A 15,411-nucleotide genomic window follows, 5' to 3' on the forward strand; every position below is an offset into this window, starting at 1 on the left:
AACACCTAAGGGCACATGGGGGACACTGGGGGCCACACTGGGAACACCTAAGGGCACATGGAGGACACTGGGGGGCCACACTGGGAACACCTAAGGGCTCATGGGTGACACCTGGGGGCCCACTGGGAACACCCAAGGGCACATGGAGGACACCTGAGGGGATATGTAGGACACTGAGGGCACGTGTGGGACACCTGGGGGCAACACTGGGAACACCTAAGGGCACATGGAGGAAACTGTGGGCACATGTAAGACAGCTGGGGGTCACACTGGGAACACCTAAGGGCTCATGGGGGCCACAGTGGGAACACCCAAGGGCACACGGGGACACCTGAGGACTACACTGAGGACACCTAAGGGCACATGGGAGACACTGAGAACACATGTGGGACACCTAAGGGGTGGACACTGAGGGCACATGGGGGACACTGAGGGCACATGGGGACTCCTGAGGGCATTAATTAGGGTAGAACACCTACAAGCTGCTCCTGGAATATAGCAGGTTTAGTATATATTCTTTTTTTCCCTGATTTTTGCCCTCAAAACCTGGGTGCATCTTATATTCCGGAGCGTCTTATACGGCGAAAAATATGGGTATTTTAAATTTTACAGTTTTTTGCTGTAGTGCCCCTTTAAACAACTTGCTAAAAATTCCAATGTAGCTTTAAATAGTGCAGCGCACGTCCCACTCTGTGCTATCTCCCTTAAACCCTCAAACACGGTACCACATCACACCCTATTGACATAAACCTCTAGCAAGGAAAATAGACCACCTCAGATCCATCTCCCCACTAATCACCTGAAGTGCACTTATTATGCAGGCCTGCAATGTAAATTGTATAAGTTGGAATTTTTAGCAAGTTGTTTAACCACTTCCGGATTCTCGGTGCGTATATGTACGCCCCTGAATCCTGAAGTGTATGCCATGGAAACCGTTCCATGTCAGTTCACGGAGGGCGTCTCCGTGAACACCCTGCGAGCCGATCGGCGGCTCGCAGGGTAAATGTAAACACACGGGGAAGACCAGCAGCGCCGTAGAGGAGATCGGTGATCCCCGGCCTCTGATTGGCCGGGGATCGCTGGCATCTGATAGGCTAAAGCCTATCCCATCAGGCGCAGGACGAATTCAGGCGCAGGACGGAAATCCGTCCTGCGCCGCTCACGGGGGGAGGGAGAGGGAGGGATGGGGAAGGAGGCCAGGAAGCGCTGCGGAGGGGGGCTTTGAAGAGCCCCCCCCCACAAGCGCAAGCAGCCGGCGGCGATCAGACCCCCCCAGCAGGACATCCCCCTAGTGGGGGAAAAAAGGGGGGAAGTCTGATCGGCCTGGCTGCAACCTGATCTGTGCTGTGGGCTGGAGAGCCCACGCAGCACAGATCAGCACAAAATAGCATGGTATAGAAGTGGTTAATAAATGTACATGATTTTTGAAACAAACAGGTTTTTCATCGGTTTCTTTTATCTTGTTTTTCATGCAATTTTATTCACACTGGGGCGCCTCTTTACCCAAATTGTGTCAAGAAGAGCAAAAAAGCAGTTTTCTGTTCACAAGTAAATGAAGACACAGCTTTTAAATACTAATTGTGGAAATAATTATAAGGGCTATTTTTTTTTCTTTTACATCCTTGAGAAGTTTTGTCTGTAAAGGGAATGTGCAGTGACAAAAAATAATGAGACTGCTATCTTCTTGGTTGCTATACTAAATGGGAGCAGCCCAGCAGGTTTGTGCGTGTGAGAAAATACTTAAAGTGAACCCAAGGTGAGAGTAACATGGAGGTTGCCATATTTATTTCCTTTTAAGCAATACCAGTTGCCTGGCTGTCCTGCTGCTCCTCTGCCTCTAATACTTTTAGCAATAGACCCTGAACAAGCATGCAGCATATCAGGTGTTAATGACATAATAAATAATTACATGCCATTTTTCCACAAACAGCACTCTCCACCCCCCTGAATGTGTACCAAGATCCTGGTGAGCGAATTAATCGCTTTACATTTTTCCATCTGAACAGGTAAAAACTCTCACACCTTGGTCATGCTCCCTCCGGAAAAGTGGCTACAGACGATCCTCTGTACCAAAGAAGTACATGTTAAAGTGAAACTAAACTTACTCTCTGATCTAAAAAATAGCCACGGCACAATAACCTTTAGGGGAAAAAAAAATCTTCAGTGCAATGTATAGAGATCCTAAAAAAACCTGAAGTTTTAACTTAGCCACACATTCCTGGGAGCAAAGAAAGAGTTAAGTCTCAGTGTTTACTTATTAGTAGACAGCCTGGACAGAGCTTGTAGTTCTGATTCACAGCTGCTGATCTTATTGGACACTGTAAACTGGCTAACAAACACAGAACACACACCAGTGATTTTTTTTCAGCAACTTTATGTGGAATAAAGACATTTCATTGTGTGCTGTACAAGAGTTTGGGTCTGCTTTAAGAGTCAGGGCTTGATTAAAACTCAGGAATCAAAGTCTTTGGAGAACCCCATCAGTGACAGGCACTGTGCTGCACTCCTGATGTTGCAAAATTGCAAACTATGAAGTTTGAGTTTACAGTGATCCAGTCTAGGATGAATTTAAAAAACTATCACAACTTACACAATCTTTGCTTGGTCCCCAATGGCCGGATCCGAACCAGCAGTCATGTGCATTGTTGAAATCCTTTACATTGATTACTAAATCAATAGCAGAAACAATCAAGGTCCCAACAGTCAGGATAATGGCACAGATAACCTGTAGAAATAAATAACAAATTGGAAGAATGAAAATATTCTGGTGATAGTATTGCCAGGAAAAAAAAAAGCTTACAGTGTCAATAGCAAAACAAGAAGATTGTGTGCCGCAACCATTTGGTTGTGCAAGTTTTCCTTAAAGGGACACTATCGATTAACATGTTTTTTTCAATTGAGATAGGAAATGTTTGGGAAGAGCTGCTAAGTACTTGTGACTACATTTCACTGCTTATCTTTTTGTTTACTGTTATCTAATTCCTTTCACATTTTTCTGACGGCAGTCTGCTAAAATTCTGACGGCAGACTCAGCCATGAGGGCAGGGGGGAAATTCCCTCACAGTGTATCTGTTAACTGTGTGTGTAGGGAGCTCAGTCAGAGACAGGCAGAGCTTTCCCTCACAGAGAGCAGAGGAAATGTGTCTTATGTGCAACATAAACATTTGTAATACTGTAGTGTGTGAAACCTGATACTTGTTTTCATATAATCTGCTTCAATATCACACTGTTCTTAGCATGTCAGATTGCAGAGATTCATACAGATTCATGCCTCTGCAAATGAGGCATTCCAAACGTAGCTAAAATCTACACACAATGAGTTACAGCTTTTGCCTCTGATATTTAAAGAGACTCTGTAACAAAATTTTCAGCCTTAGTTCTTCTATCCTATAAGTTTATTTGCCTGTTCTAATGTGCTCTGGCTTACTGCAGCCTTTCCCAATTGCACAGTGGCTGTGTTATCTCTGTTATATGATCTAATCTGTTTTCTTCTGTTGGCTCTGTCGGGTTAAGGCTGGAATGTGTGGAATGTGCAGGGCTGCTTGTGATTGGATAGAAGCGATACACACCCTCTGTAGGCCCCATGCAGGCTCTTTATGACTCACACACTTTGCTTATGTGAGCCTATAACAAGCTGGTTAGTTTGTTTTGCAATTACAAGCCAGGATTGCAGCAGAGAGTGGCAGAAACAGCACAGTCCCAAACTGTTAGCTGAGGAGCTAAGTCACGATTCCTGCAGGCAATAGTACAGGTGCATGCAAACACGTCTTTAACCTGCTCTGTATATCTATACACATAGGCCCATATGCAACTTTTTACCTGAGTTTTCTCCTTTGTGTTATTTTCAGGTCTTGTCAATAAAATGCCCTTTGAACCATCAGCAATCAAAAAAATACATAGACTAATTATGACAGTACTTTACACTAGTGTTGGGCGAACAGTGTTCGCCACTGTTCGGGTTCTGCAGAACATCACCCTGTTCGGGTGATGTTCGAGTTCGGCCGAACACCTGACGGTGCTCGGCCAAACCGTTCGGCCATATGGCCGAACTAAGAGCGCATGGCCGAACGTTCCCCGAACGTTCGGCTAGCGCTGTGATTGGCCGAACGGGTCACGTGGTTCGGACCCGAACGCGCTCTGATTGGCCGAACTGTCACGTGGTTCGGGTAAATAAATACCCGAACCACGTCATATCTCCGCCATTTGTCTGTGGGTTTAGCTTTGGGTAGGCAGGCAGGGTAGTTCGCGCTCCAGCCACGCTAGCCAGGGTCCCCCCCAGTCATTGTGTGTCGCTGCTGGGAATAGTAGTACACCGCTCGCTCAGCATTCTGTTTACTGCCACTCTGTGTACCTCGCTCAGCCACACTATATAGCATTCTGTTTACTGCCACTCTGTGTCTGCTGGGAATAGTAGTACACCGCTTGCACAGCCACACTATATAGCATTCTGTTTACTGCCACTCTGTGTACCTCGCTCAGCCACACTATATAGCATTCTGTTTACTGCCACTCTGTGTCTGCTGGGAATAGTGGTACACCGCTCGCTCAGCCACACTATATAGCATTCTGTTCACTGTTCTGTGTCTGCTTGGAATAGTGGTACACCGCTCGTTCAGCCACACTATATAGCATTCTGTGTACTGTTCTGTGTCTGCTGGGAACAGTAGTACACCGCTCGTTCAGCCACACTATATAGCATTCTGTGTACTGTTCTGTGTCTGCTGGGAACAGTAGTACACCGCTCGCTCAGCCACACTATATAGCATTCTGTTCACTGTTCTGTGTCTGCTGGGAATAGTGGTACACCGCTCGCTCAGCCACACTATATAGCATTCTGTTCACTGTTCTGTGTCTGCTGGGAATAGTGGTACACCGCTCGCTCAGCCACACTATATAGCATTCTGTTTACTGTTCTGTGTCTGCTGGGAATAGTGGTACACCGCTCGCTCATCCACACTATATAGCATTCTGTTCACTGTTCTGTGTCTGCTGGGAATAGTGGTACACCGCTCGCTCAGCCACACTATATAGCATTCTGTTCACTGTTCTGTGTCTGCTGGGAATAGTGGTACACCGCTCGCTCAGCCACACTATATAGCATTCTGTTTACTGCCACTCTGTGTACCTCGCTCAGCCACACTATATAGCATTCTGTTTACTGCCACTCTGTGTCTGCTGGGAATAGTGGTACACCGCTCGCTCAGCCACACTATATAGCATTCTGTTCACTGTTCTGTGTCTGCTTGGAATAGTGGTACACCGCTCGCTCAGCCACACTATATAGCATTCTGTTTACTGTTCTGTGTCTGCTGGGAATAGTGGTACACCGCTCGCTCAGCCACACTATATAGCATTCTGTTCACTGTTCTGTGTCTGCTGGGAATAGTGGTACACCGCTCGCTCAGCCACACTATATAGCATTCTGTTTACTGTTCTGTGTCTGCTGGGAACAGTAGTACACCGCTCGCTCAGCCAGAGTATATAGCATTGTGTTTACTGCCACTCTGTGTACACCGCTCAGCCAGACTATATACCATTGTTTACTGACACTCTGTGTACACCACTCAGCCACACTATATACCATTGTTTACTGACACTCTGTGTACACCGCTCAGCCAGACTATATACCATTGTTTACTGCCACTCTGATTCTGCTGGGAACAGTAGTACACCGCTCGCTCAGCCAGACTATATACCATTGTTTACTGACACTCTGTGTACACCGCTCAGCCAGACTATATACCATTGTTTACTGACACTCTGTGTACACCACTCAGCCACACTATATACCATTGTTTACTGACACTCTGTGTACACCGCTCAGCCAGACTATATACCATTGTTTACTGCCACTCTGATTCTGCTGGGAACAGTAGTACACCGCTCGCTCAGCCAGACTATATACCATTGTTTACTGACACTATATAGCAGACTATATAGCATTGTGTGTACACCGCTCAGCCAGACTATATACCATTGTTTACTGACACTCTGTGTACACCGCTCAGCCAGACTATATACCATTGTTTACTGCCACTCTGATTCTGCTGGGAACAGTAGTACACCGCTCGCTCAGCCAGACTATATACCATTGTTTACTGACACTCTGTGTACACCGCTCAGCCAGACTATATACCATTGTTTACTGACACTATATAGCAGACTATATAGCATTGTGTGTACACCGCTCAGCCAGACTATATACCATTGTTTACTGACACTCTGTGTACACCGCTCAGCCAGACTATATACCATTGTTTACTGCCACTCTGATTCTGCTGGGAACAGTAGTACACCGCTCGCTCAGCCAGACTATATACCATTGTTTACTGACACTCTATGTACACCGCTCAGCCAGACTATATACCATTGTTTACTGCCACTCTGATTCTGCTGGGAACAGTAGTACACCGCTCGCTCAGCCAGACTATATACCATTGTTTACTGACACTCTATGTACACCGCTCAGCCAGACTATATACCATTGTTTACTGCCACTCTGATTCTGCTGGGAACAGTAGTACACCGCTCGCTCAGCCAGACTATATAGCATTGTGTTTACTGCCACTCTGTGTACACCGCTCAGCCACACTATATAGCATTGCGTACTCTGCCAGTCAGTGTGTATATTGCTGGGATCAGTAATACTCCACTCACCGTCAACCACTATATGAGCTCAACATGAGTTCCCCAGAGACCTCCGCTGTGAGCAGCACTCCCAACAACAGCAACAGCCAACGCCCCACGCAAGCTATAACATCCACCCCAGCAGCCAGTGGTCAGCAGCAGCCCTCCCCGGAGGAGAACGTTGTGTCCATCAGTCCGTCGCCAGAGCGATTAATGAGGGCTGCCATTGAGGAGATGATGGGGCCTGATGTGGAGGAGGAGGTCTGGCTCAGGCCAGCATCCCAAGTTAATGTTGAGGACGATGAGGGGTCTGTGTCTGGGGATGTTGGGGTGGCAGAGGTGGTGGGTGGGTCAGACTCAGGAGAAGAGTTGTATGATGAGGATGATGATCGGGACCATCTGTATGTGCCTCAGAGTCCGACCCCGGAAAACATGTTGTATCGTGTGTTTAGGTACTAAAATCTGCGTTCCCTCCCAGTAGTGTTGGGCGAACAGTGTTTGCCACTGTTCGGGTTCTGCAGAACATCACCCTGTTCGGGGTGACTATATAGCAGACTATATAGCATTGTGTTTAATGCCACTCTGTGTACACGGCTCAGCCACACTATATAGCATTGTGTTTACTTCCACTCTGTGTCTGCTGGGAACAGTAGTACACCGCTCACCCGCCACTGTATAGCATTGTGCTCTGTGTCACTGCTGACAATAGTGGTACACCGCTCACCCACCACTGTATAGCATTTCTGTACTGCCACTGTACTGCTGCCAGTCAGCGTGTACTTTAAGGATAAGTGAAATGAGGAAGAAATCCGGTGAAAGAGGGAGGGGCAAGGGAAGAGGTGTTTCCCCTGACGGTTCACGTACAGGCCACAGGGGAGCACCCAAGAAAACCCACTCAATACTGCCCATGTTGTCCAGGACAACAACCCTCACAGATCCAAAAGAACAGGACCAGATAATTACTTGGATGACCTCTCAAGCGTCCAGCAGTGGGTTAAGCAGCACCAGCACATCACGCACGAGGTCCGAGTCCTCAGCCAGTTAAAGTCTGGGCTTTCTTTGAAGACTGCACTGAGGATGTTACCATGGCGATTTGCAAGGTGTGCAAGACCCGCCTGAGCAGGGGGAAAAGTATTAACAACCTCTCCACCACCAGCATGAGCCGCCACATTCTATCCAAACATCCCACTCTGTGGGCAAACGCGGCAGGACAGGGTACCACCAGCAACACTGCCTCCCTTGGGTTCACCAGACTCACCACCAGACCCGCCTCAGCAGCAGCAGTAGCCCAGCCATTGCGTGGTTCACAACATTCACAAACATCAGACGATGCTGACACTGTCACTTTCCGGACTAGTGCTCTTGAGGTCTCCCAGTGTTCATCAAACACAACAACCAACAGCCCTTCGGTGTGCAGCGCTACGGTTGAGTTGTCTGTTTCTGAGATGTTTGAGCACAAGAGGAAATTGCCAGCAAATGACCCCCGGGCCGTGGCAGTAACAGCCAGCCAGCATAGCCAAGCTTCTGGCCTGCGAAATGCTGCCATATCGAGTGGTGGAGACAAACAGCTTCAAGGGCATGATGTCAGTGGCCATCCCACGTTACGTGGTTCCCAGCCGCTACCACTTTGCGCGCTCTGCAGTGCCTGAGTTGCATGAGCACGTGGTCAGCTAAATAACCCGAAGCTTGAAGAATGCCGTTGCCTGCAAGGTTCACCTCACCACTGACACCTGGACGAGTGCGTTCGGCCAGGGTCGATACATCTCCCTTACCGCGCACTGGGTGAACCTTGTGGAGCCTGGCAGCGATTCCTCACCTGCTACGGCGCGGGTGTTGCCCACGCCGCAAACAGCTGGATAACAACAGCAGCACCTACCTCTCTGACTCCTTCTCCTCCAACGCATCTCAAAGCTGTACCTCATCCGGAAATGCTAACCCAGCACCAGCAGCAGTAGGATCGTGGAAGCAGTGCAGCACAGCTGTTGGCATGCGTCAGCAAGCGTTGCTGAAGCTGATCTGCCTTGGGGATAAGCAGCACACAGGGGAGGAAATTTGGAGGGGAATAAAGGAACAGACGGATTTGTGGCTGGCACCGCTGGACCTGAAACCGGGCATGAAGCTAGACACCTGGCACGAACTGGCAATGTACGCAATAGAGGTGCTGGCTTGCCCGGCAGCCAGCGTTATGTCGGAACGCTGTTTCAGTGCTGCCGGAGGCATCATCACAGATCGGCGTATCCGCCTCTCCACAGAAAATGCAGACCGTCTGACTCAAATTAAAATGAATCAATCCTGGATTGGAAACGACTACGCAACACTCCTGGACCCCAACCAAGTAACATGACCGATGAACATCTGGGATGGTTTAGCGTTTCCGGTCCCTGTTTATTGAACCTCTCATCTGTATTACATTTATGACTGCATGGCGGCAAAAAGCATTGCTGCTATATCCGCACGCTTTTTGTCCTCATGCAAGGCCTGGGTTGTTGTGTCTCACAAAGCGTGGCCTTCTCCTCCTGCGCCTCCTCCTGTTCCATCACGTGTGCTGCTGCTGCTGCTGGGTTACCGTTGCCGCGTGGTCCCTGTTTATTGAACCTCTTATCTTTATTACATTTATGACTACATGGCGGTACAAAGCATGCTATCCGCACGCTTTTTGTCCTCATGCAAGGCCTGGGTTGTTGTGTCTCACAAAGCGTGGCCTTCTCCTCCTGCGCCTCCTCCTGTTCCATCACGTGTGCTGCTGCTGCTGCTGCTGCTGGGTTAGCGTTGCCGCGTGGTCCCTGTTTACTGAACCTCTTATCTTTATTACATTTATGACTACATGGCGGTACAAAGCATGCTATCCGCACGCTTTTTGTCCTCATGCAAGGCCTGGGTTGTTGTGTCTCACAAAGCGTGGCCTTCTCCTCCTGCGCCTCCTCCTGTTCCATCACGTGTGCTGCTGCTGCTGCTGCTGCTGCTGGGTTACCGTTGCCGCGTGGTCCCTGTTTATTGAACCTCTTATCTTTATTACATTTATGACTACATGGCGGTACAAAGCATGCTATCCGCACGCTTTTTGTCCTCATGCAAGGCCTGGGTTGTTGTGTCTCACAAAGCGTGGCCTTCTCCTCCTGCGCCTCCTCCTGTTCCATCACGTGTGCTGCTGCTGCTGCTGGGTTACCGTTGCCGCGTGGTCACTGTTTATTGAACCTCTTATCTTTATTACATTTATGACTACATGGCGGTACAAAGCATGCTATCCGCACGCTTTTTGTCCTCATGCAAGGCCTGGGTTGTTGTGTCTCACAAAGCGTGGCCTTCTCCTCCTGCGCCTCCTCCTGTTCCATCACGTGTGCTGCTGCTGCTGCTGCTGCTGGGTTAGCGTTGCCGCGTGGTCCCTGTTTATTGAACCTCTTATCTTTATTACATTTATGACTACATGGCGGTACAAAGCATGCTATCCGCACGCTTTTTGTCCTCATGCAAGGCCTGGGTTGTTGTGTCTCACAAAGCGTGGCCTTCTCCTCCTGCGCCTCCTCCTGTTCCATCACGTGTGCTGCTGCTGGGTTAGCGTTGCCGCGTGGTCCCTGTTTATTGAACCACTTATCTTTATTACATTTATGACTGCATGGTGGTACAAAGCATGCTATCCGCACGCTTCTTGTCCTCATGCAAGGCCTGGGTTGTTGTGTCTCAAAGCGTGGCCTTCTCCTCCTGCGCCACCCTCCTCCTGTTCCATCACGTGTGCTGCTGCTGGGTTAGCATTACCGGTCCCTTTTCCTGGAACCTCTTATATGTATTACATTTATGACTGCATGCCGACAAAAAGCATGTTACCTGTGCAAAGAAAACAGACATTTCCCGCATTTAAAAGACAGTTTTCCCTTTGAAACTTTAAAATCGATTTTCTCAAAAACTATAAGCTCTTTTTGCTAAATTTTTTTTTCCTCTTGTACCCACTCCCAAGGTGCACATACCCTGTAAATTTGGGGTATGTAGCATATAAGGAGGCTTTACAAAGCACAAAAGTTCGGGTCCCCATTGACTTCCATTATGTTCGGAGTTCGGGTCGAACACCCGAACATCGCGGCCATGTTCGGCCTGTTCGGCCCGAACCCGAACATCTAGATGTTCGCCCAACACTACTTTACACCTACTTTTTGATACTTTTTCATTTGCAAAGTGTTGAAAAGTTATTTTAAAGAGAAGCTGACAAATTATCTCCTAGGAGAAAACTCTGGAGAAAAAGTGAATTGCATATGGGCCCTATTGTCTGCTTTCTCATAAAAGTAGAAAATTATGTGGTTGTAAATATCTTGCTTGGGAATCATTTTATATTCCTAAAGATTTAGGGCGCTTGTACAAATATCTGTGCACAACTCTAGATTATCTGAGGAGGGGGGTAGTACTAGTTGGACTAGTTGCTTGTACTGAGTTGGACCCCCTTTTGCCTTCAGAACTGCCTTTATTTTTTGTGGCATACCTTAAAAAAGATGTTGGAAATTCCTCAGAGATTCTGGTACATATTGACATGATAGCATCACATATGGTAGTTCCTCCAGATTCGTCAGCTACACATCTATGATGCAAATCACCACATCCCAAAGGTGCTCTATTGGATTGTGATCTGGTGACTGTGGAGACAATTGGAGTACAGAGAACTCTTTGTCATGTTCAAGAAACTACTTTAAGACAATGTGAGCTGTGTGACATGGTTTATTGTCTTGGTGGAAGTAGCCATCAGAAGATGGGTACACTCTGGTCATAAAAGGATGGTCATAGTCAGCAACAATACTCATGCCAGTTGCCAGTGTACATATTGCTCAGTAAGTACTAAGGGGCCCAAAATTCCAATAAAACATCCTCCACACCTTTACTATACCACCACCAGACTGACATGATGACACAAGGCAGGGTGGATCCATTTCGTGTTCTGTCTGTATGACAAATTTTAACCATCTGAATGTCACACCTGAAATTGAGACTCTTCCGACCACATTTTTCCAATTTTGTATTGTACAATTTTGGTGAACCTGTGCAAATTGTAGCCTCCGTTTCCTGTTCTTATCTGACAGGAGTGGCACTCAGTGTGGTCTTGTGCTGCTGTAGCCCATCTTCAATGATGTAATCAGAAATGGTATTCTGCATACATTGGTTGTAATGAGGGGTTATTTGGTTTACTGCTGCTTTGTGATCTTCTTGAACAAGTATGCTCATCTTCCTATAACGTCTGACATCATTCATCCATTTTTTCACACAACTGCTTCTCACTGGATTTTTTCTCTTTTTATGGACCATTTTCTGTGAACCCTAGAGAAGGTTGTGCTTGAAACTCCTAGTAGATCAGAGAGTTTCTAAAATACTCAGCGCATCCCTTCTTGTACCAACAAGCATACTGCAATTAAAGTCACTTAAATCTCCTTTTTTAATCATTCTGATAATCTGTGTGAACTTCCCCAACTTCCCCAACTTGTCTTCACCACGTGTAGATGCCCAGATGCACTGGGCACTGACATGTGATATGGCAGAAGCAGTGCATTTACAAACAATGGGGCAGGACTACCTAATAAAGTGGCCAGTCAGTGTATAGTTTCCTTCATGTAAATAATATTTTCCTGGGCTTTCTTTTTTTCTTTTTTTTTAAATGCTTATGTAACATTTTTCCTCATGTAAATCACTGATCAGATATGTACAAGTCTACAATATTTTTATCTGTTGTATATTTTGATTTTATATAGTTTGTGTCCCCTTCCTCGCCTTATCCCATTCCTGACCCCATTCCGTCTTCTTGACTCAGCAGGGGTCCTATTCTGAAATATGAGAATCCCTGATGGAATGGTTCACAGACAAGGGATATAAAAAAAAAAAAAAAAATTTGTAGGGTAGCACATCAGTTATAATACATCTTAAAGGGATCCTGATCTCTCCGTAAAAACACAATTTGGTCTTACCTGGGGCTTCCTCCAGCCCCCCCTTAGCTTTTGAGGTCCCTGGCATCCTCCTGGTTCCTTTCCCGGTCCCGCTGGTGGGTCTGTTAATTGGGGACTTCAGCCGGAAGTTCCCAGTGCACACCAACGCCGCACACGTCATGCGTCATCACGCCGTTGTGAGAGTCCTGCGCATAAGCGGTTCAGTCTTTACAGAACCATGCATGCGCAGTACTCTCATGCCGTCCAGCGTGATGACGCATAGCACTCAGAGCTCATGGTCCCTTTAACCCCCAAATAAACATAATAGCTACATCCTATCAAGTATAATTTTTCCCAGTTGGACCAGTTTTGAGGTTATCTTACCTTGCAGCGGGTAAGTGAAGCATGAGCTGCAATATTGACGGATCCTGTGATGATGTGCTTTAAAAAAAATAAAACTTAATTAGAATTAGATTCAAATTTTAAATTGGATTGCACAATACTGTATAAGCTGTAAAGTTATTGACTTAATGACCACATACTAGTTACTTTTCTTCTGAGTTTCCTTCAAGGAGATATTTTCGAATTTTAACAGTAAAATACCTTGAAAGTTCCCACAGTACAAGAAAATTCTCAAAAATAATTATATTACTTTATACCCACTGTTCAGTACTTTTTGTACTTTTTTCAATTGTTAACTGCTGAAGTTATTTTTAGACAAGAAGATGACAAATTCTCATCTTGGGAGAAAATTCAAGAGAAAAAGTTAATTGGAGAGGGGTCAATGGCTGAAGAAAAATCCAGGTGAGAGCAATCGGTGAGAGCAAAAATATTGAGGCTGCCATATTTATTTCCTTTTAAACAATATCGATTGCCTGGCTGACCTTTTGATCTTCTGGCATCAGCAGTGCCTGAGTCACAACAATCCTGAAATAAACATACAGCTAATCCAGTCAGGCAGGAGTATAACGATACTGGACAGAGTATAACTATACTGGCAGAGATCTGACAGCAATCTCCTCAACCCCCATTACAGGGGGAAGGCTAGGATCTGTGTGTGTGTGTGTGTGTGTGTGTAGGGGGGGGGGGGGGGGGGTCAGGTCCAATGCATTATTAGGCAGAACAGAAGCAGTATTATACATTACCTGCCCCAGCACATGCATCTCCTCCACTTCCTGGTCCATTTGCAAGTGGCATGCAGCCAGCCAATCACCATGTGAGGACTTAAGCCGCATGGTGATTGGCTGGCTGTATAGAAATTGTGATCTGACCAGGAAGTGAAAGAGACATGATCACAGGGATCAGGTAATGTATAATAATAATGCCCCTCTGCTCTGCATAATAATGTACAAGACTGGCACCCCCCCCCCCCTTCCCCCAGCTTCCGCCCCCTGCAGGGATGGCAGGGGCTATAATAATTCCAGTGCATTTAGGCTGCAGTGCATTTAGGCTGCAGGCTTCCAGTGCATTTAGGCTGCAGTGCATTTAGGCTGCAGGCTTCCAGTGCATTTAGGCTGCAGTGCATTTAGGCTGCAGGCTTCCAGTGCATTTAGGCTGCAGGCTTCCAGTGCATTTAGGCTGCAGTGCATTTAGGCTGCAGGCTTCCAGTGCATTTAGGCTGCAGTGCATTTAGGCTGCAGGCTTCCAGTGCATTTAGGCTGCAGGCTTCCAGTGCATTTAGGCTGCAGTGCATTTAGGCTGCAGGCTTCCAGTGCATTTAGGCTGCAGTGCATTTAGGCTGCAGGCTTCCAGTGCATTTGAGTCAGAGCACCTGATCTGCATGCTTTTTTAGGATCCACGGCTAATAGTATTAGAGACACAAGATCAAGGGCAATGTGCATTGTTTAAAATAAAATAGATATGGCAGCCTCAATTTATTCTTCACTCTGGTTCCTTTTAAAGGGGACCTGAACTCAGAACGACACCTCTGCTCTAAAAGATATGCAACAGCATAATAACCTTTAAACAAAAAACATTTCTTTATTACAGCTGATACAAATCCTGCAATAAATCTGCACAGTTTCTACTTCCTGATTCATGGAAGCAGACATACTGTATTGTTAAAACTCTGTGCTTTCAAATGAGCTTATCTGCCTTATCTGCCATGGCAGTCATGTGACACAGGGGAAAGATCAAATTACAACTTGTTATTAGAAACAAATGAGGGGGAATTAAATAGGCTAAACTCTCTAAATACATACAGGGTGCATTTCTCTATGTTTTTCTTCTGTCCAGTGCAGAAGGAAACCATAGTTGCCTAAAAATTATTCACTTTTATTTAATATATTCAATTCAGTTCTTCTCATGACATTTTATTTGTATGTGACGTATAGACCATACTACAGGTAGTCCCTGGTTAATGAACGAGATATGGACTGTAGGCTCGTTCTTAACCTGAATCCGTCCTTAAGTCGGGACGCTGTGCTATCTATGTCCCCTGTGCTTCCATTTTCCCCCTCTGTGTCTCTCGTGCCCCCCTTCTGTGTCTCTCGTGCCCCCCCTCTGTGTCTCTGTGCCCCCTAATGCAGAGTATGCGCAGCGGAAGGCGCAACAAGTCTCACCTGCTTCCAGGGTGGCTCCGGGCCAATCAGTGATGTCCTCTCACCCCTCAATGTTCCTCCCGGTGGCTTCACTAGCATTGCGTAATGACGCAGTCAGAAGGAGCCGCAGGGTCTCCTTCTGATTGCGTCATTGCGCGACACTTGTGAAGCCGCCGGGAGGAACATTGAGGGGTGAGAGGACACTGCTGATTGGCCCGGAGCCACCCTGGAAGCAGGTGAGACTTGTTGTGCCTTCCGCTGCGCATACTCTGCATTAGGAAAGTTGGTACAAGAGGTAGTCCCTGGGCTGCGTGACGACATCGCGGCAGGGGGGGGGGGGGCATTCGGCG

General features: G+C 46.9%; 1 protein-coding gene across 1 annotated transcript in view; it reads right to left on the reverse strand.

The window, feature by feature from the left end:
* The window catches only part of LOC137536217 (membrane-spanning 4-domains subfamily A member 8-like), a 45,934-nt gene that overhangs the window by 10,362 nt on the left and 20,161 nt on the right, over positions 1-15,411 (reverse strand). Inside the window, exons 4-5 of the mRNA XM_068258327.1 lie at positions 12,906-12,962; positions 2,591-2,725 (exon numbers count right to left, since the gene is read on the reverse strand). Of these exons, the coding sequence (XP_068114428.1) occupies positions 2,591-2,725; positions 12,906-12,962 (192 nt within the window). The remainder of the gene's footprint in view (positions 1-2,590; positions 2,726-12,905; positions 12,963-15,411) is intronic.

This window comes from Hyperolius riggenbachi, chromosome 10 (assembly GCF_040937935.1).
Source record: "Hyperolius riggenbachi isolate aHypRig1 chromosome 10, aHypRig1.pri, whole genome shotgun sequence".
Classification (NCBI taxonomy): Eukaryota; Metazoa; Chordata; class Amphibia; order Anura; family Hyperoliidae; genus Hyperolius; species Hyperolius riggenbachi.